Source organism: Epinephelus lanceolatus, chromosome 1 (assembly GCF_041903045.1).
Source record: "Epinephelus lanceolatus isolate andai-2023 chromosome 1, ASM4190304v1, whole genome shotgun sequence".
Lineage (NCBI taxonomy): Eukaryota > Metazoa > Chordata > Actinopteri > Perciformes > Serranidae > Epinephelus > Epinephelus lanceolatus.
In genome coordinates, this window is record NC_135734.1 from 13,988,820 (window position 1) to 14,016,650 (window position 27,831).

Consider the following 27,831-nt stretch of genomic DNA (forward strand, 5'->3'; position numbering starts at 1 on the left):
AAAAGGCATAATTTAACAAATAATCATTCTTCCGCCATGCAATGTCATTCTTTCAGTCAAGTGTGTCTGCGGTTGTTGAAGTGACGACAACTGTTAAAACAGGGAAAAGAAATACATGGCTGTCCTCTTAAATTCCTCTTTGTTTTTTTTGTTTTGTTTTTTTCTTAAAAAACATTTACTTCAGTGTCAAAACACATCAGGCAAATCTTGAACTGACCATTCCTGAAGACAGCAGTTCCGGAGTGCAACTGCAGCAACGGAAAGTTTGCTGATTGGTGCAAAAAGATTGAATGCAGGTATCATTTGATTGCAGATTTTTTGATACTACTTGGCACTAGGTTATTTCTGTATCAAGTAATCTATAGTTGTAATAATCATACATAACAATCAAACATGCAACAAGCTCACTGAAGTTACAATATTAACATACCATAGATTGTTGGTAGGGCGGCATGGTGGTGTGGTGGTTAGCACTGTCACCTCACAGCAAGAGGGTTGCCGGTTCGATCCCGGGTGTGGGAGCCCTTGTGTGCGGAGTTTGCATGTTCTCCCCGTGTCAGCGTGGGTTCTCTCCGGGCACTCTGGCTTCCTCCCACAGTCCAAAGACAAGCAGACAACTAGGTTAACTGATAACTCTAAATTGTCCGTAGGTGTGAATGTGAGCGTGAATGGTTGTCTGCCTCTATGTGTCAGCACTGCAATAGTCTGGCGACCTGTCCAGGGTGTACCCTGCCTCTCACCCAATGTCAGCTGGGATAGGCTCCGGCCTCAAGAGGATGAAGCGGTTAGAAGATGAATGAATGAATGAATGAATGAATGAAGATCGTTGGTATGGTTTGTCTGCTTTGGATGGAGATAAAAGGCCGGCGGATAGCACAACAGCAATGGCAGACATTTCTTTAACAAAGTAACAGGAAACAGTGGGTTCCCTGGCTGCTCAAATATAATCCACTATCTCTGTTTCTTTTGTGGCATATAATCCACTATCTCTGTTTCTTTTGTGGCATCTTTGTTTTTTTGTTTTTGTTTGTTTGTTTTTGTACATTCATTGAATGACAGCATTACATACTTCTGACCATTGTAGAACTGGTACATGATAAATGATTCAAGCTTCAGTGGTGGTTGTCCTTTTAGCTGTGTGTCCTTTATGACAATAGGTGACTAATTGATGCAGTAATACTGAAACTGTAATGTGGTCACACCTCTGTGTTTATACAGTATTATACAGTGACTTCAGACAGAGCTCAGCCAATCATATTCAAGGACTGGAACTATCTGTTTTATATATAAAGTGCCCCAGGAATGAGTCCCCACTCAGTTCCCTTGTCCAAAAGTCAATGGGTTTTTGGTTAGATGCCTGAAATAAGGTCTTATGAGACTTTCACATTTTGATCTATGACATAAAATACATCAGGAAATACTCCACTTGTGAATTCTGAAGCTTTTATGTGTCTTAAAATGAACGTCATCACGCCAAAAACCTGGTAGCTTGCTGTGGTAGGGATGTTAAGTCATGTGACCGTAGTGTGGTTCCAGTGACTTTTTGAAGAGGGAACCAGGGCGACGCAAACTTCCACATCGGCCTTCAGAAAACTGTCATCCCTTGAGCACCCTACTAAAGTGAATAAGTGAATTTTAGCTGCATCAGTTTCAGGATCCTGGTATTGTATCTGTTGGCTCACTGTCACACTGCCATGACTGGGACACTTGTATAGAATTAAGCCATCATTATATCACTAACACCTGCTTTTCCTACTCTGGTTAGTCAGCTCCTGAAAGAAAGGCGTATATACGGTCTGTTTAAAACTTAACAAATCAGTGTAACAAACAAAGCCATTACAGTTAAGGCAAGATAAAACCTCAGGTGTACACAGTTCACAATTTACTATACATATGTCACACATTGTTAAGTGATTGCTTTGTAGGTCCACTTAACTCAGCTGGTTTCAAAAATAACAAGGTAACTTGACTAAAGAAAACTCACTAGTTTGTATCACAAAGAAAAATAACTTTTGATGTCATTATTTTTGGTCATACTAGAGCTCTGAAGTCAAATTATTATTATTTAGACATAAATAAAATGTCACAAATTTTATCATACTTAAGTAAAGAAATTGCATGAATGAGTCAAGATGTTTAGGTGCCACACATAAACTTTAATCATGAGCTCAGAGTTGTGTTAAATGTATCCTGTAAGTCCCAGGACCGATTCTAATAATCACATGTTTCACACATTTAAGTTATTTTCTTAGCCGTCCAGATAAAAAAACAAATATGTTGCCAATCGCAATACCAATCCCAACCAGAACATCACTGACTGTTGTTACATGAACACTGTTTTTTTTCTGCTTACGATGCTGCGGTCTCTTGTCCGTTATTGAAACTAAAGGCATTTACCGACGCTCCCTAACAATTTGCTGAGAGTCATCAATTATGCAGGGTAGCCGCACGCACTGGGAAGGAAGATAGCAGCAACAATATGGCGACAGCCGCAGTTACTCTCGACTCTTTTCTACATCTGCAGTTCAGTGACAGCTGTCTGGATTTCTGTTAATGCGAGAAAAAGTAAGTAGACAATCTGTTTTCTGCTTTGTCTGGTATTTCGTGTCGTGGGATGGATCGCAGTCCTACTTTGTCGACTGACTGCATCCCAGTGCCGCAGAGCGGTCCCTCTCTCAGCATCTTTTCCTCGCTGTCTGTGGAGGGCTCCTTGCCAGTACATGGACAGATATGTAAGCGAGGTACCAGTGTAAAGGAAGGGCAGATGTGATTTTATGCAGGGGGAAAACGCGGATTTGTGAGGCTCCGCGGTAGGAAACAGGGAGACAGCAGGTTATTTGGGGTGTTGGCCTGCCGCTGGATGAAATGACATTTCACTGTGTCAGAATGTGAAACATACGCATATGGGATATATAAGTATAAGATCACGTCAAACTTCTCCGAGTGGCCACAGTAACTCGCCTGCATGCTCCGAGTGCATGCATAATGCGTCGCTTGCAGAAGCATTTTAGGTAGCGATTTCCTCTCCACCATTATTTTATAACTATGATAGTTTTATTCCCCCCCCACCACCACCACACTCCACCTCTGCGCCCCCTCCCTCTTGCAATCTCTTTGGAGACTGTATTGCGTGAGGAGGTAGGTGCGTCTTTAGTTTGGCGGTCCTCAAAGGGGCCGCGGCACCCTTTTCTGGTCTTTTCGCGCAGTCTCCCCCATTAAAAAACACATTCCCCCATCATGTTATTTCTCTACAGCCTATAAACCTACACCATATGGAGTCTCTGCCGCCTAAACATTATACGGGTGTGGTATAGCCTCAAGGCCGTTTTAGTTTCTTTCTTTATTTTCTCATTGCTGTAAATAATTTCATCTTTTAGGTGTGATATTTGGTTGTGCTGGGATGAGGCCAGGGATGTTCTGTTGTCGGGACATGGCTTATGCATTCAAGTGACCTACTATGAGTTTGTTAGTAAGAGCCTATAGCAGCAATAAACCACACTGCAGTATTTTAGGCTTTGGCCCTATAGGACAACGGCGCGCCTCGGTATGAAACAGTGGACTTTCCTGGGGACTACACAGGCTAAAATAACGCTCAGGCAATGAATGGCGCATACATGATAAGACGTATAATGTGAAGGGGAGCGGGGGGCTTCATCCCACATGGGGAGAAAGTTCTCCAAGAAATAGGAGGAGGGTTTCTTTATCTGTTTATCTACAGTGGCTCCTGGCTTCTTAATTTCCGTCGTTCCTCCTCATCGACAGTCTGTCTCTTGAGGGGAAAAAACGCGTTAACCTGAATTATTGTAACTCATCAGATTTTCCAGTCAGGACGTCATAACTTTACTTAAAATTGACTCAGCTCAGTCATGAAGTGGTCCCCACCCGTATAGGATATGAGGGGCCTTATTAGGCTACTACTTGGCTGCCAAGTGTGATCTTGGACTTGGGCCTACTGGGCTTACCTATTGTCAGTGATGCTGTGGATTTTGGGCTCCTGTTACATTTAGTGACAGGCAACATTTAGACATCACTGCAGGAAATGAAGGATGTGGAAGTTTTTTTTACCGGCTCATGTGACTCAGATGCAAGTGCCCTCTTCGCCTCCTCCTCACTCGTACTGTGTCTCCGCGGTGTCCGGTTAGCTCCATCAGATGTCAGGTCATCATCACAGTGCAGAGAGCACTGTAGAAGATTTTTCCAGGTGACGGGACGGAGACCGTGGTGCGTCTGGATGTCTTTCCTCCGCGCAGAGGACGCAGCGTAGGAGCTTTTTTTTCCTGCTAAACGCAGCTGTCCCGGACGGCGACGAGCTTTTTTTTGCTATGGGAGGCAAATGAGGCTACTGGAGTTGTTAGTTTCGCTGTCATGCATCAGTTTTTATTTCCGGACTCACTTGATTCACAACGGATTTAAGAGAACCGAAAGGGGCTGCGCGCATTTTGGTGCCGATTACGCGCGCTAATAGACATTACTGTAATTGATTAAAGAGCGAACCGAGCAGTCTTTTTTTAATTTAAATGTGTCAGTCAGATTGTTGGGTTTTATATCGTGTTTCTCATTTGACCTAGTGAGTTTGTGGACATTGAAAGCATTGAGCAACATCTGCAACATTTTCAGGCTGTTTCCCTCCGGTCGTCCTGCAGTTTGGCTGCATAGTTTCAGGATGCATTATGTGTAAAGTGTACATGTACTGCTGGCCATGCTATTGCATCCTGGTTTGAATCACCTTGACGGTAGATCAATTGATGTAGCATTGGTCAAAGGAGACTTGGAGGTTGTGCCGAGGTTGGGTTACTTGAATCGGACTTCATCCCTGTCCTGGTTGGCTGTACTGTTTTTTTTTCTGGAAGATACTGGGTTGTTGGATCCTTATCAGCCTGTGGATTTCTTCTGATTTCTCTCTGATTTATTTCCAGGTCTGTACCCTTGTCATTGTCTCCATGAATGTTGAACACACTGTCTGATTTTGTCTTTGATAGCCTGAACTATGACTTGACTGTCAAATATGTTGTATCAAGCAGCATGGCCACGAGCCAACTGGAGAGAGAAATTCATGTGTTGTAGGATCCTGGAGAGATGCAGTTGATCATGTTATTATAACTTAACTGTAAGGAATGAGTCACAGCCCCAGAGGGTGAATAATTCCCAGTCCAGCAATCGTTTGTGGCCTATCTTTTGACACTTCAGCAGTTTAGAATGCTTAATTATCATTCAGTCACTACAGGATGTAAGGCATGCACACTGTGGCCTGCGTTGGGTGCACTGTCACATATGAAATACATGGGCCAGGTGACATTTGTTTTAATAGGTTTGAATTTTTCTCAAGCCAAAAAGTGTACTGTTGGATGGGTTTGTCACAGAGGACAACATAAACAACACAACAACTAATGTTCATAATGTATTTAAAGCCAGCTCAGCATGTTGTCCTTCAGCAAATTACCTGTCAGCATTTGAATTAATGTCATGCAATAAAACCTGCCCATTATCTTCTGTATTATGTGTTAGGGCTAGGCCATATGGAGAAAATAAATATCACCATATTTTTGATCAAATACCTCTATATTGATATTGTGAGGGTATTGTAGGGTTGACTATCGGTGCTTTCACAAGGTATTTACACTGAGATATTTTAAATAATAATCAGTAATGTGAATATAATGACTAAGTGGGTGAAGGCAAATGATCGAACACCTAGAACAGTCTGGGAAGTTCAGAAAGTTACATCATTTTATTGTAATGCAGCCTTTAAAACCAGGCCAAGACAACACTTACAATATTACAATACTCAAAATCTAAGAAGATTTAGTTGTTTTTTTTTCTAAAATTAAAATGTGCCTGAAAATAATCATTAACATAATCATATTAATAGCAAAGATAAAGTGGCCCATTCATTAAGACACAATACCAATGGCAGACTAACTGTTACCGTAAATCACTGTCGTCTGAGCTAGCTAATGCTAAATCACTGCGCGGCATCTTTTTTTCACATATTGGCCAATTAACTATTATTATGTCAAATGTACGACATTCTTGTAAGCCACAACGAATTGTACCCTTTGGAGCAAGAGACACACTGTCCACCTATGAAACCACTTGCGAAAGTGCAGAGGGGGAGGCTAACGCACCTAGCCATGCTACAGCTGCTGCTGACTTAGCAGCTACAGGAAAGGACAAATGAGAGAAGACTCAAAAATATTCAGCATATCATCTCAAGCATAACTCAGTTTTATACAATATGTGTTGTATGGGGTCTCTGCTCCATGCTGCAGGCCAAGGACTCGCCTGAGAAACGTTGAAGAGCCCTGATTTATATAAACAGATAAGATAAGTAGATGGCAGATGCAAACTCCAAAACAAATTCACAGCAAGAGGCCTTGATATACCATATTATCAACTCCTTAAATTCTTAAGATGAACATGTGGCATTAACCTCTTCGCTAACTTATACACCTAGCTATCACTAATATCTGTCTGTTTTACTTGCTCGGCTTAAAATTGTTTGGCTCCTTGTCATTTTGCACAGGACAGATATGTAATAGGCTCCTGTGAGCCTGTGAGCCACTTTTTCACTTATTTCATAGCTATCGTCAATGAGAGCCATTTGGACTCAACCAGAGAGACCTCCAAGCTTTAATGATGAGCTTAAAGCTGCATAGAGCTGCAAACCAGGATGTCTACTCATAGTGAGACCGGCAGTGCTACATTCACATCAAATGTATGCATTGATAATATCAACACTATGGACCTTTAAGGATAAACATAACTCTAAATGCTACATTTGCACATGGTTAGACACAAAGGGTCCTGAGAAAGAAATCTGTGAAGAAAAAAGTCAGGCAGATGAGTTCAGGTGGGATAAAGAGCCCATCATTTGTGAGCATAAACATAAGAAGAATAAACTTGATATACGTCTTGTTGTTTCTGGGGTCACAAAGGTGAGGGCAAAAGAGAATTAATGCTGTTTACTTTATGTGCTGGGCACCTGATTTAAGCTTTTTGGGATACAGGATCAGAGCTTTAGTCATTAAGGTTGATGGAGAGAGCAGAAATAGTGCCTACTGGCCCACGTTCCAAATGTTTGCACTTTTCCAGCTTTATTTTGCTTTGTTTGCGTTCCCTGGCAGAACTAGAAAATTCCATCTGCAAGGCTTTAAGCAACACTGACACTGAGCAACTGGTCTAATATATGAGTATGTCAACCAATTTAATCAAAAGCCTTTGTTGTCCAGTCAGTGTTATTAATAAATGAAACTGATGATTTAAAAAAAAAAAAACTAGATGAGATTATTTTAAAGGCTTTGTCCTTCTTTTTTCATTTTGTTTTGTCCATCACTTTTCTCTTTGATCAGCACCTTATGCCCACTCTTCCTCACTTTCTCACTCTGTGTCCCTCTCTTCCTCTCAGAGCTGGATGTCTGGGATGGAAAACAAATAAAGAGGAAATAGCTGCAGGATGAAAACATGGCCGCACCCCTTATTGCACCCCCAGGACCTGACAGCTTCAAGAAATTCACTCCGGAGTCACTCGCTAACATCGAGAGGCGCATCAATGAAGAGAAGAATAAGAAGCCACCCAAGCCCAGATCGGACAGTAGTCACCGTGACACGTCCGACGAGAATGAACTCAAGCCCAACAGTGACCTGGAGGCTGGGAAGAGCCTGCCGTTCATCTACGGCGATGTTCCTGACGGAATGTCGGGCGTACCACTGGAGGACTTGGATCCGTACTACCTGAACCTGAAAGTGAGTTGACACACAGGCCAAATGCACCACCCAGTTTCTCCCTAATCATTCAAACGCAGAAGCATTTGCTTACTGTAATTGAGAGGTTTATAGATAGTGAGCAGTTTTACAGAGGTCTAATTTTTTAGCTGATGTGCTGAACCTTTGAATGGGCCAGGTCTTTACCTTTTTCTCATGGGAAATTGCCAGCATTGTAAACCAACCACGCCATATACTTTGAAGTTCACGGTTATAACAGATATAACAGATCAAGTTTCATATAAATTAATTCAAAATGGACGTTATTGTATCCACTACAGAGATCGGCATATAATAACAGCAATTATGACCTTGAGACATTTAAGAGCTTTTGAGTACTTTTTAGTCACTGCTGCAGGGGCTTTGAGACAGTCGCTGCATTATTAGATCATACAAGGCCTGTGAGTTTTTCAGTCCACCTGTACAATGGAAGCCGAGGCAGAGGGACGGAGCGGCTCTGCTCCTGCAACACTGCAGGGTTGTTGCGAAATGCAGCTCTCAGGCGGTGGTGATTCTCATACAGGTTTCTGCAGTGCTGATTAATTATCTGTGTTAATGCACGGTAAAGATGATGTAACAGCTGGAGGGGATGACAAATACACCGTCATGTTTACGTGCCATTGATACTATAGCTAATTCAATTCTTTTGTGACAGAACATACTTTCTGATGACTAGTGCTCTTTCCCAGCATGCACTGGGGCAGTGGAATTATCCTTGTTATTATCATTTTATCTGTATTGTTGCGCTGTTGCTGGTGTTATTGTGATCTACATTATGTTCCCTTTTTAAATTTAATACAGGCAATTAATACACATAACACACACAACAATATGATGATATGACAAAATAAGCTTGTAATAAATGGGGAAAAAACCCAACTGGACAAAAAAAGAACAAAAAAGTAAACAAAATGAAAAATCAAATTAAATGAATATTTTAAGTAGTTAGGATGACTGTGCAATGTTAGACATGACAATTGTGTTTTTAGTAGCAGTAATTTTGTATAAATTGAAATATTTTGTAGTAAGAATCAATTGTTTTCTTATTAATTGTTCTGAAAAATTGTTTCCAAGGCAGTATGAGGAAAAGCAGTAACGCCTCTGCTTTGTAAAATTAAATGATACATTTTTTATAATCTTTGTTTTGGATATCTATAGACACCTTGAAATAGATGCACAGACCTGTTGTCTGTATCCACTTTGTTTCGTTCACTTTTTAGTTGGGATATATGAAAGCAACTGATTGAAATTAAAAATATAACATATCTGACCATACAAACAGCTGAAGTGATGTATTAAAGAAAATCATTACAGAGATGTTCGATACCATTTTTGTCCTTCTGGATTCTGATTCCAATACCTGAACATGGTTATGAGCTGATACTGTGTACCAATCTGATATCGTTGTGAAAAAAACTATAAAACAAATTACAGTTGTACTCTACTAACCCTGTATGGAGGTGAAATGATTGCTGTTATATTTGTATGACTCAGGTTAAACCCCATGTAAAACACGAACAAATACACACAGACAAGGAATCCCATAAAACTGTCTATTTAAGCCTTAAACTGTCTTATTATTCATTTATAATTTGACTGTCAGTCATAAAAAAAACAAGATTTTGGAAATAAATAACATTTCCTTTAAAAAACTTAAAGTGCAGCCAGAATTAAGTAAAATGAAAGACATTTGAAATAGTACATTAACAGTGTAAAACAGGAGTGCGACAGTAACTTAAAAACTTAAAAAGTCCAAGAATAAATAACAGTTCCTTTAGATTTTACAGGAAACTTAAGTCTTATATACTGTACCTGCTCCTTTTTATTGGTGGGACTGTCTAGTGTAAAAGAATTGCTAAATAGTTGACGTTTTTTCTAATGGCTAATGTTACACTATTTACTGGAAATCAATTCTTCGCCGCCGTAAAACAGTAGTTGACAATGGCTGCGCAGTGCTGTGTAGACTACTGTTTTAGGGCGGCGAAGAAGAATTGATTACTGCAAACTGCTGTTTGATCCACATGTGAAACTTCTAAAATGCACTAATAAAAAATTACATGGTGTCCAATCAGTGCAGAGACTCAAGCACCTGCCGATACCCAATACAGTATTTAACACCCATGGTGTCTAGTATATCATTTATAAACTTTTTTTTTTTTTTTTTTTGCATTTCCAATTCCAAGTAATTCCAATAAAAAAGTCTACCATCATCTAACTTTTCTGACTTCATTCATATTACTTGATTTTGGATATTTTTTGGGGTGTCTGGAAGATAATACTGGAAACTTTACCCAGCCTTAAATGCATCTTTAAATGAAGGAGAGAGATTCACTAATATTTGTTTAAGCAGCCATTCAAAGAGGTGAGGTTTTAGTTGAAAAAGGGAAACAATTTGCTGTCAAATATTAAGTAGCGGAAGATACATTTTGACTTCTTCTCAGAGACTAATAAAATTAACCATAACAGGTTAATTTTATTAATCCAAAATGCTTTTAGGGATAAATTCATTGCTGCGATGTGTTTTGGATTCTTCATCCATCATTTCCATGTGAATTATTTCCTTTTAATCTATCACACTTACTACACAAAAGGAACTTAAATTGTTTTTGTTCAAAACATTTAAAGAAAGGTGCCTCTGGGGAGGGAAGTGCCTATTAGATTCTGCAGTGTTTCCACTGTTGTTCACATTTCCATATTGTTGTACAATTAATCGATACAACTGAATGCAATTACACAGATAGTGATGCACAATTATTGAGATTCTCAGCCTTGACCAATTTTACATAGGAATAACCTTAAGTGAGAAGCTATCTACCTGCAAATATGTGACAAATACACATATTTATGATACATAACATACATACATACATGTAACTTACACATTCATGGTAAAATCAGGTAAACAGTAACCTTGTTTCTGGCATGAAAAATGAAATGAGGAAGAAGTGACACCATTTCAAATGTAAAACCACAATTGTTGCCTGAAAAGAAAACACATGGTAAAGTATTTGAAAGTATAGAAATTAATAAGATGATGTGAGCTGTATAAAGCTGTCCTTACACTAAACATTGTGACCTTAAACCTCAGTTAAATCATATCTGCAGCAGGTTTGAATTAAACTCAGACACAATGACCTCCACAGGACAACAATCAGCTTTAGACTAAACCATAGGTGCAGTTTAAACAGCAGCCTCTAAGGACACAGCAATGGGGATAAGTGATCATGTGACTTTTACCCAAACAACACAGGTTTAAACCCATCATAAACCTTAAACCACAGCCAAGCTAACAGAGTCTCTATGTATGCATGTGTGTGTTGTGTATGTGTATGGCAAATTTCTGAAAACATCTGGATCCGTATTATTTCTCTCCACTTTTTTGATATGCTGCAACTAAGTTTCGATCTGAGTACTGATAATAATCACAAAGCTACATCTTCTATTGTTTCCATATTTTAAATTTGGTGTTTCACTGCACTTTGAGGAGATTTAAAACAGATAAGCACATCCAGAAGTCACATTAAAAGATGTCATGACATAACAGTCTTGAAGGTCATATCAGTGTTACTGTTATTCAAGATCATATTGTGAATTTTCTCAGTCAAATATTTTTTTAGGTTGCCACAAACCCTGACCTTCCTATTTTCTCTCTGAATAATGTTTTTTTAATTAATCAGACACTAGACTTCAGGGCATTTTAGGCGTCTGTCCCACACCACTCGAACTGTAGCTTGGCTGTGCCCTCGCTGTAGCTCTGCTCTAGCGAAAGAGGAATGAGGAGGGACGGCAGAAGATGGCAGGAGAGGACAGGAAGTGGAGAGAAAAGTGCAGGAGTATGCTGTAGTGCCTCCAGCTGTGCAGACATGTGGAGTAGCCAGTCTCCTGTGTGGTGGCAGTGATATTGTGTAAGAGAATCTGCGGCCTGTACAGCAGCAAGAAGCCCAGTCAGCAGGACTGGTGAACTCAGCCAGCAGCACTCCCTCGTAGGGCGGATGAAACTATCAAGTGTATGTGCCTTTTGTGATCTATTGATCCACAGCTCTGGTTCAGTGGTGGCCACAGGAAGGGTTGCATTCTGGTCTTATTGTTCTTATCCACTTTGCTTATTGCCCAGTGCATAGTTCTTTACCCCACCATACTTTCCTCTGTGGCGTTTCACTCTGGTGTTTGAAGGGAAGCTGCTGCTGAGTTGTTTATCATGGCCTCCATTGAATGGCTCCCTTTAACTGCAGCAGGACGCCTTTTTGTCTCAGCTATATGTGTGATAGTGTGTGTACACAAGAGAGTACATTAAGGAAATGATGTATAGCAAAATATGGTGATTTCAAAATAGGTTTTGTGGATAGTTGATTAGACAGACCGCCCTCACCTGAAATACGGCCATATAGGTTGTCTGTACAAGCAGCTTGCTACGACCCATATTTACATTTGTTGTTACACAGCGACTATTAGTGGCCATAGTACTTATGACGGGAGCAATGAGGGATGTCAGGTGACTTGTAGTATTACAAAGTGGTGGTTGGGGTGGTTGAGGGGTCAATCAAACATAGGACCTTCATTCAGGAGAACAGGGTTCGTGCCCTGTATGAAACCAAAAGTCAATGTAACAAACGTTCTTATTTACACATAAACCATGATCCTTTTCTAAACCTAACCATGTAGTTTTGTTGCATGACTGTAACCATTTCACAACTTTGACTACATGTTTAAAAGTACAACTATTAGTAAGTGCACTAACAGTCATATATGTCGTCTAGTAAGTCAGTGGCAAACGACCTATTCTGTAGTCTAGGTATGAAGATGTATTGTGATAAGAGAAAAACACAGTGGCAACTTAAATCCTTTTTACACATAGATCATGCTGTAGTCCTTCTTCATGCTGCCTTTGCATGTTTACACAAAACCAAACAGCAGTGGCATCACTGCTGTTTGGCTCTCAGACCCCATTGTTTTCCCAATTTGTGGAAATTTTGGCAGCTGTTCTTTTTCTTTGAGTTAGCTGCTAACTGCCATCAGCTTTTTTAAATCTTGTGCATTGGGTTGCATCATCAAAATGTCATATACACTGCCCATGATCCCGTCTTGCTGGCTGTCCCATTCATGACGACATCATTTCAGCACTTTTATACAGACAGTGAAGCGGCATAACAGCGTGAAATTCCTGCTTTGAAGAACCAGTGTAAAAGGGGCTTAAGGCTCTATGTGCAAACACTTAGACGAAAGCTCATTTAGATAAGTAAACACAGTAAATGATGGTAAAGGGTCTCAAAGTTTTCTTACACATAAGTATAGTGTGTTACTGTACAAATCTGGCCTTTGTGCAAAGCCTTCAATACACCGTTTGTTATAGTTCATGCAGGCAACAATGCCATGAACATAAAGCAGACATGAAAACCTTAGAAATACTCACCCCCCAGAAATTCTGAATGTGCCTTTCCTCCTCATTAACAGCATGACGGTACTGATCTATCATTTTGATTTGAAATATTTATTTGATAATAAAGCCAGTCATATACAGAATTAAACATTCACATGCCCTAGCTGTGCAAAACCTCAAAAATACATGCCATATGGACTCCCAATTCATCTTTTTGTCTAATTGTTACTGGCAAGAGTTGTGAAATATGATAATACCTACATTATGACATGGTCATCTACACAATGTATGTTTTTCCAAATGGTATTGGTGAGAATTGTGTGCCATTAGAGAGATTACTTTGTTAGCTGGTACAAAATCCAACACAATAATTGTTCGATAGTGGATGATTTCTGTATACTCAGGGATGTTGTGCCAACATGACTAATGTCTAATGAGTGCTGAGGGCCAAAAATGAAAACTATTACAATATTGTTTTTAAAATTCCTCTAACTCAAGTGGATGGCAGAGTCCACACCACGACTATAATGACAATAACACTGGCACGTCATATTGTTGGGATCACCTTCAGAGCGTTTTGATGAATCATATAAACACTGACAGCCAATCAAAATCCATCCAAATTTTTACAGCGTCATGGTTTATTGGTCTGGATGTTCGCATTGTTATAGTTTTTATAATTCTTACTGAGAGCAGCCCTCTAGGGTGAGATCCATTAGCATGAAAGTGTGCATCATTGGCATTTTGCTGTTTACTCAATAATGATCAAAAATGTGTCAGTGTTAAAGAAGTATATCCTGGGAACGTAGTGGCAGTATACACCAGGCTCCCAGGAATGCAGCTCAGCCCTACTTTCAATTTTTGTCAGTGGCCACTTGAGATATTGCAGCGGAAAAAATCCCATGGCCCAAAAAAACATTTCCCCCATAGGCCACCATTATAAAAGAGATGTCTGTAAAACAACTCCAACTGCAAACAAGGTCAATTATGAAGCTTTCTATTGTGAGATTTTTATCCATGTAGGTTTCCTCGAGCCGAGAAATGTGATTTCAAATATGTGACATCATTGCAATGTAAAGTCTATGAGACGAGTGGGAACTTGTGGGCAGAGCTAGCTGGAGAAACACTACTGTGCATATTAAGTGGCCATGTACCATGGAAGTGAATCTAGAAACTGTTTTAGTGTATACGCCAGGCAAGCAGTTCCACTGGACTGAATAGGGGCCTTCTTGGGTATGGTAACCAGGGCAAATAATACATCTATGGTATATGCCCATCACAGCCACAGACCTTTATTTTCCGGCTCCCAAAAAGCCCCACTAGTGCAGTCGTGGTGTTTTGCTAAAGGGCATGCTTTCAGGGAATTTCAGAAGGGAGGCATGGCATCGCTTTTAGGCTGCCAGATGGTTAGTTTATCTAACTAGGCAACTGCTTAGCACATACATGTGTACCAATACAGCTTCTGACTTCTCTTCATTCAGCTTGGTCCAGATCTGCTAGCCTCATCATACCGATCCATGTGTTGTGTCACCAAGTTCAGTAAGCTTCACAGGTTAAGACCTCATCCTCCCTCTCCACCTTACTATCATTCATATCAATCATTTTCCTATTCCACTAATGTGTTTGTCCTTTATCACACCTGAGGAAGTGCCTCTAAGTATATTCACTGGTAGCATCCATTCTCCCTCTGCTGTTCCTGTCCTCACCTTCCCAGGCTGCTCGTCTCCTCTACTCGACCGACAGTCATCCTATCGCTCACCATTGCACTGTATGTCAATGAGTGTGTCTAAGTGTGTGTGTGTGTTACCGTCAGCTGCAGGAAACCTGATCACAGCACTCATGCATCAAAGAGAGGAAGAGGGGGCAGTGGCGAGGAAGAGAAATGCAGCGTTGCAGTTCTTGTTTTCCCCTGTGATGGGGAGAGGACTGCCTTAGCTTTTCAAATGTCTGATGTGATTAGGCAACGTTAAAGCTGCTGTGGTCATACGGGAAGAGCAGGACGGGATGGATGGAGGGCATGCTAGTGTTTTAGCATGCACATGCACACATCTGTGTTTATGTGTGTGTGTGTGTTGATATACAATACATTGATATAAAGTTAAGGTGATTCAGCTGGAATTAGCTCCTGCACAGTGTGGACAAAAAGAACAGGTTTTATGTTTTGTTGATGCAGAGGCTTCACTCTCCTCCTGAGTGTGGCATTTTGGTGAGCGTCTTGTAACAGGAGTGTGCAGCAGACCAGTCATTTCTGGCTTCTGCAGGGCAGCAGCGACTAGTGAGCGCACAAAGGGAGCTCACGGCTAAAGCAGCAGCAGCAGTCTCAGCATGTAGCACTGTACACACCATTACATTATGTTCCTGTCCCACCATCTCTGTCTCTGTGTGTGTCTGCGTCCATTACTCTCCTTTTCCCTCTCCCATCCACTGCCTCCTCGCCAGCGTTCTTTTTTTTTTTTCAGGGTGTAGTAAATTAGAGAGAGGGCCAGGCTTTAGTGCTCTGTCTGAGTCCTCAGTCTCTGATGACACAGCATCCTCCTGTACTGGGCTGAGTGAGGAAGGGATGGGGTGGTGGTGGTGGGGGTGTGGGGAGGTTGAGTGTGCTTCCACTGCTAGCCAGGTTGGTATAAAGAAGGAGGGTGGGGTAAGGAGGGGGAAAGTGGGGTTTTGCAGCACAGCATACAGGTAAAGAAGTGGGATGACGCATTTTTTTGATATGGTATAATATGCAGGGAAATGAGTTTGCAGTCATACATATTTTGTTGAGTCCTCACTGCAGTGAGCTCAGTCAGAAGCACATGAGTTACGTTTCAGGCTATAATGTTAGTACATATTAGATTAAGGTAACTCATGAGATTCGTGCTGTTTTGTCACAAAGTTTCACGGTGCACAATGTGCAAGCAGACGTGCTGTTGATATTTTTCGCTCCTCTGTAAATTGAATCAAGATGCACTTAGTCAATACCAGGTGCTCGTTACAGTATGGGCTAAAATCCAGCTGATATTGTATGTGTGTCATGTTTTCCCCTTCCAGTCTGCAAAGAGGCTCGTGAACCCAAAAATCTTGCAGTATGTTACTGTTATGAAGGGCATTTAGGGCTCCAACTAAAAATTATTTTTGCAATCAATTGATGAATTGTTTATATTATATAATAGTGATTAATGCAGTTTCCCATAGTCCTTAATGATGTTTTGAAATGAAACAGCCGTAAGGTATTGATTTGCAATGATATTAAACATGGAAAAGAAGCAAATCAACAGACAGGAAGTAGGAAACAGCGAGTGTTTGTCAAAAATGTATATCTTAAATGATTCATTTATTAAATTTGTTGGCAATTGCAGGTCTAATCCATTGTTTTTAATACTCATTTGGCACTAAGTTTATTGCCATCTTCTGATAAGTCTACAGTCCAAATCTGCAGTCAGTCTTGGGAAGTAATAGACCAGTCTGTGTCAAGCTGGGGGTCCTGGGATGATTAAGAGGAGCACAACTCCCCCTCCCCATGATTTAGTCTCTATTGTTTCCCCGCTTAGATCTCTCTTTCTTTCTCTGTCTCCCCCTCCTCGTCTCATTCTCAGTTTCTCTCTCTCTGCTGCATGCCTACCCAGTCCTCCTCCTCCTCCTCCTCCTCCTCCTCCTCCTCCTCCTCCCTCCATCTACCCATCCATCTCAGGTTTGGCTCTTTCCCCTCTGCAGATCTCTGGCTTTCTGTTCTGCATCACTCCCCCTCCACCCCCTCATCTCTCTCTCTCTCTCTGTCTGTCTCTCTCTCTCTCTCTCTCTCTCTGTCTCTCTCTCTCTTTCTCTCTCTCTCTCTCTCTCTCTCTCTCTCTCTCTCTCTCTCTCTCTCTCTCTCTATCTCTCTTCCTCTCTTTGGCTCTCTTTGCTGCTGTCCCATACCCCTGCAAGCCCCTCTCCATATCCCTGCTCCACTATTCCTCCTCTTCTCACACACACACGAACACACACACACACACACACTCACACACACACACACTGTCCTTGCAGCTGCATTCTGCCTCCTGATTCTTGCATATGTGCCTTTTTTCTTCTACGCTCTGTGGAGAATTAGGAACATTTCACCAGCTTTGCAGCAAAAAGTCTTCTTTACAGTGAAGCTTGGGCAGCTGAGTTGTGTGTTTATGCATGTGTGTAAGCCCAAGTATGTGTGTATGTATATTTGACTATGCAATTATGTAGGCAGATCAATGTTATAGCGATACATGTGTGTATGTGTGTGTGAGTGAGTGAGAGACTTCTACATGCATTGTATTACATAGACAGTGTTTAGGGATCCATACTGCCTTTCTACTACCATAATCACTCATGTTTATCCATGTGAACAGCTGCAATTCATCCTCAGCTTCCTAAGCTTAGGACCAAGTCATTGTTTTGCAATGACTTGGTCACAAGCAAGTCTCAAGTGTTTGTGCTCAAGTCCCAAGTCCTGAACTTTGAATTCTCTGTCCTAAACAAGTCATAATGCACTCTTCAGCATATATAATGTCATTTTAACAACAGAGTAATGAGGTATTGAAAAAATAAACATTATAAGTCCTTTTCAAAATGTGTAGGTATTTGTTAAAACATTTTTCACATTTTAGCTGTCAGGTTATTATTAGCTTAACTTAACTTGCTAACCATGTTAATATTAGCCTTGACTTACTGGTCTTTGTGCAGCTTTGCATGTCGAACGCAATTTGAAATTGTTGTGTCTCTGTTTGCAATTTTTGACCAACACATTTTACATATTGCTAGTTTTTTGTTGATCATCATGTAGTTTTTGTACACAAACAAAAATATCTTTGGTATCAGCTTTTCCAACTGGCGCTCCACATCAGGTCATCACGGTTCTCTCATGCAACTTGATTGGATGCTGTCGAATTGGTTCAAAAAAGTGGAGCTGGGGCAAGTGTCGTCTTGCCAGGAAAAAATAGTATTAATGTTAGTTAATTCAGGAAATGAAAGACAATTAATGGATTTGTTCTAATCTTTAGACTTGGGGGAAGGTTTCAAGGATTTTTCAAGTCAAAAGCCTCAAGTCCAAGTGTAGTCACGAGTCATTGGTGTTAAAGCTTAAGTCGAGTTGCAAGTCTTTTGATTTTGTCAAGTCGAGTTGAAAGTCATAAGATTTATGACTCTAGTCTGACTCGAGTCAAAGTCATGTGACTCAAGTCCACACCTCTGCATACTAGTGCACTACATGGTAGACGTGTTAATTCCAGTTAAATGTGAAGTGGAAATATCTTCGATCCAATGATGATGACGGTGTCTCCAATACACTGTCTGTCAACCTACTTTACAGAGCTTGTCCTAGAAATTAATTAAACTGGGGAGATGAGTGATTAATCGATCTGTGAATCACAGCTAAGAATTAAAAAAAATAAAAAATATATCAAGTACAGTAAAGGTGCTGCAACTGCTTGTATGTTATTGATTTTCATTCATGCAGTTCACTATAGCTTCTTCTTCTACAGTTCCTTCAGAATAATGCCTGAAAAACTGTTTTCTTTAGCACCAGTGATTTTCAGTTAATAGGCCGCTCACACAATTAATCTCTGACCAAACAAGAGGTCATTTTTTTCTCCGCTTGGTACAAGCATCACAACCCTTTTTACTGACACAAGAATGGTTTAGTCTTTGCTCTGTGCCCTGCATGCTCTCATCCTCTTTATGTCCTCTAGTAAAGCCTTAATGTTACACAGAGTTATTCTGTTTAGTCTTATACATTTTTGGCATCATTACATTTGAGGCCATTTATTATTTGAATAATTTACTTGAGTTTATTGAGTTTGTGATTTAAATTGAAAAAAGGGCCATCAAGAATAAGCTTCCACTCAGAAAAATCCTAGATTTAGTATTTTATTACCTCCAATGATCGATCACTTATCGATTAATGTGGCATAATCAATTAAGGAAATTGCCTGACATTTGCATCTCTTGTTGTAATTGTGCCAGGTTGGCAAGTTTGTGTCAACAGCAGATTTTCCTTTCTCCAAATCGAGAGAGTTCGTTGACTGACTGAAACCCCTTTATAATTGAATTTTTTATGAGAATTTCTAATTATTAGCCATTAAGGATGACCTACACTGAAACACAGACTTAATAAGGAAAACACAGATGTGTTTTCCAGGGGATGTTTGTCTCTTCAAATGTCAGGTTTCCAATAAATCTCTACAAATCCATAGCATTTATCCATGGCATTACACATCCATTAACATATGGAACATAGTTATGCATGCTGGACATCGGTAGACTGTTAATGAGATATTGCTCATTTTACAGCCTCTCCATACTGTTTCTGCTTTGTAAGCAAGACACTTGACTTGACCTCTAAAAGAGAGATTTACCCTTTCAACATGACTGTAGGTCTTGTGTGTTCCTGTTTGTACTGTGTTAAGTCTATATCATTTTTGTTTTCAGTGTGAGAAGATATTTGAAGTAGTGCAGATGCTCTATAGGCGAAAAAGGGACAGGAGAGGGGAAGGGAGGGAGGGAGAGACGGGAGTCTTCTGATGCAGAGAATACATTTTGTCTTTCCCCAGACTGCGGACGCTATTTTTAATTTAATTAGATTTCAGGACACCACTTGTCGTGGGACAGTTCTGGTCACCTTCCCGTTTCCTTCCAGTGTTTCCCATGGTGTGAATGAACTTGTGGTGTGTGTATGGTGTGTGTATTTTGCTGGTGCTGGTACTATATGTATACTAAAGACCAATGCCCTTATTATGCACATATACTCTCCTCCAGTAGGTTATCATTATATTATCATCATTATCATTGTGAGTGCAGTGATTATTATACCTGAACGGAAAGGGCATGAAACATAGAGCTGGTTTTATGATTTGCTGTGGTTAAATACATGCCAATTTTAAAATCTTTTAAAATGTGTCCAGTTTACAGAAGTTGTAAACTGGATTTATATAAACAAAAACAAAAGAAATGTTTGTTACCCAATGTTGAATGCAAAGGACATTTTCATTCTGAACTCAATTTGACATAAATTCTTACGGTCTCCGCCCCTTTTTGCTCCAAGGTCTAGTAACAGTTGAGCATGCTTGATACCTTAGTCAATTTAACCCTTTCCTGTTATACATATACTGTGTGCTAGACTCATCAATAGACCTTTTTCACAGCAGACATTCTAACTTTTCATAGTAGGAAAAGCACAGGTGAAACAACTGTCACAGTCTTCACGGACACATTACACTGTATATAGTCACATCTTCACCTAGCTAATATTATCACAACGCTAGCTAACGAGCTAGCTAACGCGTAGCTACATTAATAGGAGTTAACCTAATGAGAGATAACCAGTGTCAGCCAGGTTTGCATCCTCCTTATTTCTATGGTAACCTGAACAAGATTTGGAAAATGACAAAATAGGTTGGTTGCTGCCATATTTTTTAAGATGATGTGAATTCTTGTTAGCCAACAAAGATCAGGGCTAACGTTCCTGTGTGTATATTATCTCCCTTATGTTACGTGCTGCTCTTTCTACAGTAAGGAGACCCTAGGTCACCGCATAGTCTGCAGTCAGATAGAGTAGGCTACCCTACTGATCTCCAGAAGGGGTAAAGGGGACGCATATATGGCAGTGCAGTAGCAATGCTGAGTCTCAATCTCTATGCAAAAAATGTGTGGCTGTTTATAAAAGTGAACATCATGAACTTATTGTTTCAGCCCTTGCTGTCAGCTTCTTGAAGTGGCATCTGGCTAAACAAACTGGTGTTGCCATGCTTTGGGTTTGAGTTGTTGTTGTTTTTTCAAGCTTGCCCCACCTAGCAGCAGTAACTACAGGGGGTGGGACTTTTGATTGGTCAATTTTTATATATTCATTGTTCTTCAGTACTGATTGCATACAGGATATGCTGTGTTTTCTGTAAATACTGGCAGGCAACACTGTCAGTGGTGTCATAAATACACATGAGGTGATGTGGTGAAGAAGGAAAAACACCATTGCAGTGAACACATTCATAACTCACAGATTCTCATCCAAACCACACATTTGTAAAGTATCCCAGAAGTCCATTTGTTTGTAAATAATGACCATACTTCTCACTCAGACCCCACATTGTCTTTGCCCAAAACTGGGCACAAACATCCACAAACCACACACAGGTACACACACTGCTGAAACACACACATACACACTGCTGCCTCACCCCAGTGCACAGCCCCACTTGGCCCAGTGCTGTTTATGGGTGGGGAGTGGTTGTTGAGAGCCTCAGAGTCAGCAGATCTGCCCCTGATCGATGACAGCATTTGCGGTTCTCTTCCAGTAAGAGCTTTAAACTTGGGGCGAAGAGAGTCGTTTGGCCACAAAGAGGGGAGAGCTTCCCATGCACCTGTCTGCTGCTCACACAGCTACTGTCGTAGTGAAAAGCTCGCCAGGCAGAGGCTCCGTCTGATGTAACCTGGACAGAGGTGTCGACTGTGCTGCTGGCTCTCGGGTGACTGGCCACGGAGGGCGTGATGTCAGCAGAGTAAAACACAGCCTCATGTCCCTGTCCTACTGACTATGTACCCTTTTCTATACCTTTATCTTTTTACTATACTCTTTTCATCCCATGGGCTTCAGGACATTACAAACTGAAATACCTTGCCCAGCTCCAGTAGGGTAAACATTTCAAAATGGTGAAAGTGACAACACAGTGAGCACTCTCTTCAGAATGCTATACTTAAATCAGCCCTGTAGTCAGAGTGGAAACCAATACAGTGGTGCCCCATGACTCAGAGGTGAGCTAAGGACTCACATCAGCTACTCAGTCAAGCAACAGTCATCTTTTTTTAAAGTAAGATAGCGCAAAAGGTTTGCAGACCATGTACTTAACAGTATGTGCTGTATAAGTAGTTCTGGAAATGTTCTAACTGTCATGTTATCTCTTTCTGTGTGTGTGTGTCTCTTTCTCTCTCTCCACAGACATTTATAGTCATCAACAAAGGAAAAACACTCTTCCGCTTCAGTGCCACGCCTTCCTTGTACATCTTAAGCCCTTTTAACTTACTTAGGCGAATAGCTATTAAGATTTTGATACATTCATATCCTTTCAAGTGATTCTTTTTCTGTGCTTTACTATAAATGACTACAGATGTTTTAGTATTTTGAACATATTTGTTTTTCTGATTATGTCACCAGTAGAAAGTAAAAAAAAAAAAAAAAAAAGCTAATGCACTGTAAGCTCTACCTCACCATCTTTCCCTTACTCCGCCCTCTTCTATAAGCTTTATTTCAACACCAAAGTTTGGTTTCAGTCATTGCTGTATTAACATGCATGCGGTGTTATGGGCATGTCTCTCCAAACTTTCCTTAACTTCTGTCTTCTCACGTTATTCAGCATGATCATCATGTGTACGATTTTGACCAACTGTATATTCATGACATTTAGTGACCCCCCAGAGTGGTCCAAACAAGTAGAGTAAGTACATGTCCACACTTCTTAGGGCTGGGTATCAGTACTCGATACCTTGAGGTGTCAATACCAGTACACTTAAAAGTGATACTGATACCAGTATAATATGGTTTTGCTCACAACCAAGCACTGCAAACGTGTAACTGGCCCATTACTGCAGCAGCTACAACCCATACAGTATGTGGTGAAGTGGAGCAAAGTGTCTTTGATGAAGTTGGCAATTCACCATGTCAAGATGCCACTAAAGCATTAAAGTATGGTGGCATTTTACACAACTAAATGCTTCCATTCACATGATGGTTATTGAATGAAAAAAGTGTACAGTACTGGTGTTGCGCCTGGTATTGCTCCTGGTATTGCTCCTGGTATTGCAGTTTATTAAACAATACCCAGCCCTAGTACTTCTCAGCAATCACATCCTTGTTTCATGAACCTGTCACTCACCTCTCCTCTCTCTTTGTTTTCAAGGTATACCTTCACAGGTATCTATACGTTTGAGTCGCTCACAAAAATTGTTGCCCGAGGCTTTGCTATAGATGGGTTCACCTTTCTCAGAGACCCATGGAACTGGCTGGATTTCATGGTCATCTCAATGGCGTAAGTTTTAAAACTCACAATGTATAGCAATAAGAAATAATTAAAACGCTACATATAACAACTGTGGTCAAATGTAGCAAAACACCAGAAAGGAAATTTTAACATGACTAATGAAAATATCACAGCGTTTTAGCATGTGGATAAAACAAAGTTGTGAGGATTAATTTATTTAAAGGTATACTAGTTACAAGATAACAGCAGGTTAATCCTGAATGGCAACAGAACTTTCTCACCGCAGACAGTCTGGCGACTTAAACACAGGTGTAACTAATCGCATTAATAATGACTGTTTTCCATTCAGGCGTGATAATACCTGGGTAATATTATGCATGCTGGCTCACTGGTGTGACTCAGGAGACATATCAGTGGAACAGAGCAATCATTAACGTTATTGGTGACACCTGTGCTCAAATGTTTCTGTAAAATGTTTCTGTCTTTTGTGTAGAAAAGTCTGAGTCATTAAGATTTTGGTGCAAAAAGAGTGAAATAAACATTTTAGTATTAGTTAGAATTTGATGATTAACTTGCAGATTCCATCTTTTTGTGGACATCATAACACACTTATCAAACTTTTAATTGTTCAACAACAAGATGTTTTTTCATTCAGCTGAAGTGTTTTTCAAAATTAAGAATATAGTGATTATTTGTTATGATGGGCAAAGATATATGGAGTCACCAGTAATAATACATATGAGCAAAAGTCCCAAAAACCTGAAAGGTTTAGTCAACGTATTTAACCATTACAGCAACAAACACACTGTGATGTGGCAACTTTCTGTCCTAACCTTAATATCCATTTTAGGCAACCTTAATAAATTTCATTCTTTATACACTTGGCACAGCTTTGTGAGCTCAGTCAAGTATTTACTGATAAACACATCACCCCCAAACCATTGATAGATATAGATCAGCCACATCACACCACAGTTCAAAAGCTGTAGTTACCAAACACATTATATTCCTTATCCAAATTTATTTTAGGACTTTTTGGTTAATATCACCTCCACTGCCAACATAGGTTTGCGTCCCTGCTGCTATTTGCAGGCTTTTAAAGACTAGACTGAGTTCTGCACATGTGATTGAAAGGCAAAAGGTGTGCCCTCCTGAATGGTTATTAAAGAAATACTTCACCCACGAAATGATTTTTTGTTTATCAATTACTCACCCTGTATTAACTTGAATTCATAAAGAAAACGTTGTTTTTCTCGCATGCCTCCACCTTGAAAGAAGAATCCAAAAATTCTTTAAGTTTCTAAGTTAAGGGGGTCTGTATTTCTCAATAGCAATCTATATCAAAATGTGAATTTTTGATAAAACCTTACTTTTTTAAACACTTTGCATGAACAGTCTCTGAGGCACCTCAGTGAAATGCAGTTTAAATGAACACACTGACGCTCGTAAGCAAAAGTGTTTTAAATACAAGTAGACAGGTTTGAGCAAAAAAGCATGTGTTTGGGAAGTACTGAGCTTATGACTGGATATATTAGACACGGATTATACTGCATGATTTGTGTGAGAGTTGGTAAATGGATATTTTGATTTAGTTGTGCTGTTGTTTAACCCTTTACTTCCATTTTCTTCATCAAAATTTTCTTGGTTTTTGGATTCTTCGTTTACTGTAAAGGCATGCGAGAAAAACAAAGTTTTCTCCCTGAATTCAAGGTCACACCGGGTGAGTAGTTGATAAACAAATTACCATTTTGTGGATTTGTGGATGAAGTATTCCTTTAAGTCTTCTGAGAATTAGAAGCATCTGAAAACTGTTTATTTGACTTTTTTTTAATGATTTATGATGGATTTAAGGTGAATTTAGCTAAAACAGGCTCTAAAGACTATTTCCCACAGCACCTTCATCTACATCAGTCCATCATACCATGTTGACAATGCTTATTAAAATATTATGTAACAATCTATTATGTCTTTCCTCAGTTTGGGATGGCTGCTGAATAATTGTATCTGATCCACCTTGCAGGTATATAACAGAGTTTGTAAACCTAGGCAATGTGTCAGCCCTGCGTACGTTCAGGGTTCTGAGGGCTTTGAAAACAATATCAGTTATCCCAGGTAAGACAGTCCAGGTCTTTGTGTTTGCGGGTGGGCGAGTCACGGGGTTGATGTTAGGTGTGGTTTTGTTTCAGTCCCCTCTCCTCTTCCTCTTCCTCCTCCGCTCTCCTCCCACTGGTCGGACAGGCGCTCTCTCTCTCACCGTGGTGTCCCCTCCCGGTCTTCGATGGTGGTGCTGGTGTCGTGCTCTTGCGCGTACATGCGTACGTGTGTGTGTGTTGTTGTTGTTATCGTGAGTGTTGTTGTGTGTCATGGGGTTCTGTTCTGTGTGTCATCCTACCTTGTTACAGATATATAACAGAGTTTGTGGACCTTGGGAATGTCTCGGCGCTGAGAACGTTCAGGGTTCTCCGAGCATTGAAAACAATTTCTGTCATTCCAGGTGAGACTCCCATTTAAACACTAAGGCTGAGCTTAACTATCTGTCTTTATTTCTATTACTTTGATTTTTTTTCTTTTTAAAAAGAGGATGTGTTAGAATTTCTTCTTTTTTGTTTTATGTTTGTTTTTATGACAATCAAAAATGGTAGCAATACATTTTTGATAGGCTTAGCAGTCTACTGGCAGTCTAGTGGGCTCACATGTCCCATATGGACAGCTGGGCTCATGCAGCACATCATGTACATTTCTACCCCAAGCAAAAAATGTCCAATGTCCATAAATGTCCAAAACAATTTGATAATATAGGGAAAGAGTTTAGACACTACTTACAAAGCCTCAAGGATGTTATTATGAGGGGTTAGCTAACCAAACTAATAAGGGAAGAATACAAGATCATGTAGTTTAAATCTGTCACCTCTTTGCCCATCTGATTTGTGTTCAGTTTTGTGTCATCCATAAATCTAAATTCTCACAATCTGTGACACTGCCATCTTGTTTTTGGATACTATTTGATTCCCTAAGACTGCCAAGCCTAATTTGACAACATATGCTGCATGAAGCTTTGAGACACATGCTTTTACGAGTTTGGCTTAAAGGAGCTTTTCGTTTGGATTTTGTTATCTTTTAGTTATAAGAGTTATTTGACTCAGATATTTGGTCGTTTTTTTTCTTTTTGGAGATCTTTGTCCATCCTGGGAATGAAAGGGTAACATAGAAAATTAATAAATAACATAAATAAACAAAATTCAGCGCATACATGTCAGATTCAATATGATTTTTTGCCCTAGGAAACACACAGTAACACAAGTTTAGACATTTGCATAAACACGATTTAAATGCACTTAAAATGCTTGTTAAACAATATGAGACTGACACGAACATAACACGAGTTAAAGTATTTCAGTAGATACACATGCACGCACATAAACTATACAATGTACAGTAAGTTCAGCCTCCAGCATATAGCGCTCAGTTGTGCTCTGGGCTAAACCAGCCCGAGGGCTCGCCCAGCACTGCAAGAGCGGGAGAAAGGGTGCCTGGGATGGGAACGGTTCTTCAGTTAGGCAAGGTCATCATCACAGTTCACAGACAAGGTGATGCTGACACCGAGTCAATTCCTTCAGCCTTGGCGTTTAAATGACCTGCATGCCACCTCTCATCGCCCCCTCCCCCCTCAGCCACCGACTCTTCCTCGCCTGTCCTTTCTTTCTCCTCTTCACTTCCTGCTGCTTCCTTGACTGAGCGCTGTTTGCTGTTCGTGGTGCGGCTGCGTTCAGTTGCTTTGTTGGATGCAGTATATTAATTAACTGCAGCTTATCAGCAATGTTACCATAGGTGGACACAAGGAATGAAATCAGATCCCCATGATATGATTTCTCTTCTCCACACAGGTCCTAAATCCAGTTGTAGTGCCGTCTGTTCTTTCTCAATGGAAAATTAAACTGTTTGGAACTGTTAACTTACATGGGGAAGTAACTGTAAAGGGGTGAAAATGAAAATGTGTCCTTCGGATGGAAACATCCTGGGTAGCTGCAGTGTTTGTTGTGGTGTTAGTGTTACATGAAAAAAACTGAATGTGACCTTTATATCTGTGGTTCAACTTGAATGCACAATCATAGTCTCATCAGTTTGCTGTTATTACATACTAGATAGTCATGTCTTTGATTTTATTGAATGTGTCTAAAAGTATCTCATTTTGATTACCATATAGCCAGAAAGACAGTCAGACATCAACCCACCAGAAGTTTAAATTTGACAGAGACATACTGTACAAACACTGCCAGTTAGAGTTTGGATAGTGAGTTTTAATGCACAACCTATGCACATTATTTTACCTAGACATACACTGCTTTTTAAAGTAGATTTTAATTATGGAATGAGGGTTTTCTAAAATAAAATGCTCAGATGTTTGTAGTTAGGACATACAGTGTTGTAGACACAAGTGTTTTGTATTTTTTTAAAGCCTCTGAAAACTTAGCTTCAAATCCTAACTCATTTTTAACATTAAATAGAAATGACTGAATAGGTAACGATCGAATTCAACACGAGCAAACCACCCAACAACTGTCTGCAGATTCAGAGTCATATGTTAGTAAATCCTGATTGGTGCAGAGAAGAATGTGACATCATTTTTTCCAACTGAGCCCCGCCCACTTTAAATCAGTTTGATTAGCACAGACAAAGACACAAACACTGAAATTTCTCAAGTGAAATAACCAAAACTGTTGCAAGGTTGGCAGA

The 27,831-nt window shown here is 40.1% G+C and overlaps 1 protein-coding gene across 7 annotated transcripts in view; it reads left to right on the plus strand.

Moving 5' to 3' along the window:
• The first annotated feature begins 2,419 nt into the window (after positions 1-2,419).
• The window catches only part of scn8ab (sodium channel, voltage gated, type VIII, alpha subunit b), a 68,914-nt gene continuing 43,502 nt past the window's right edge, over positions 2,420-27,831 (plus strand). For 4 of the 7 annotated variants that reach the window (XM_078161650.1, XM_078161697.1, XM_078161717.1 and 1 more), the window contains exons 1-6: positions 2,420-2,565; positions 7,406-7,743; positions 22,059-22,176; positions 22,464-22,554; positions 23,017-23,145; positions 25,500-25,591. In XM_078161650.1, coding sequence (XP_078017776.1) covers positions 7,462-7,743; positions 22,059-22,176; positions 22,464-22,554; positions 23,017-23,145; positions 25,500-25,591 — 712 coding nt within the window. In that variant the 5' untranslated portion in view covers positions 2,420-2,565; positions 7,406-7,461. Of the gene's footprint in view, positions 2,566-7,405; positions 7,744-22,058; positions 22,177-22,463; positions 22,555-23,016; positions 23,146-25,117; positions 25,210-25,499; positions 25,592-27,831 lie in introns of all 7 variants that reach the window. The other 3 variants (XM_078161677.1, XM_078161734.1, XM_078161790.1) reach the window with 1 other exon arrangement.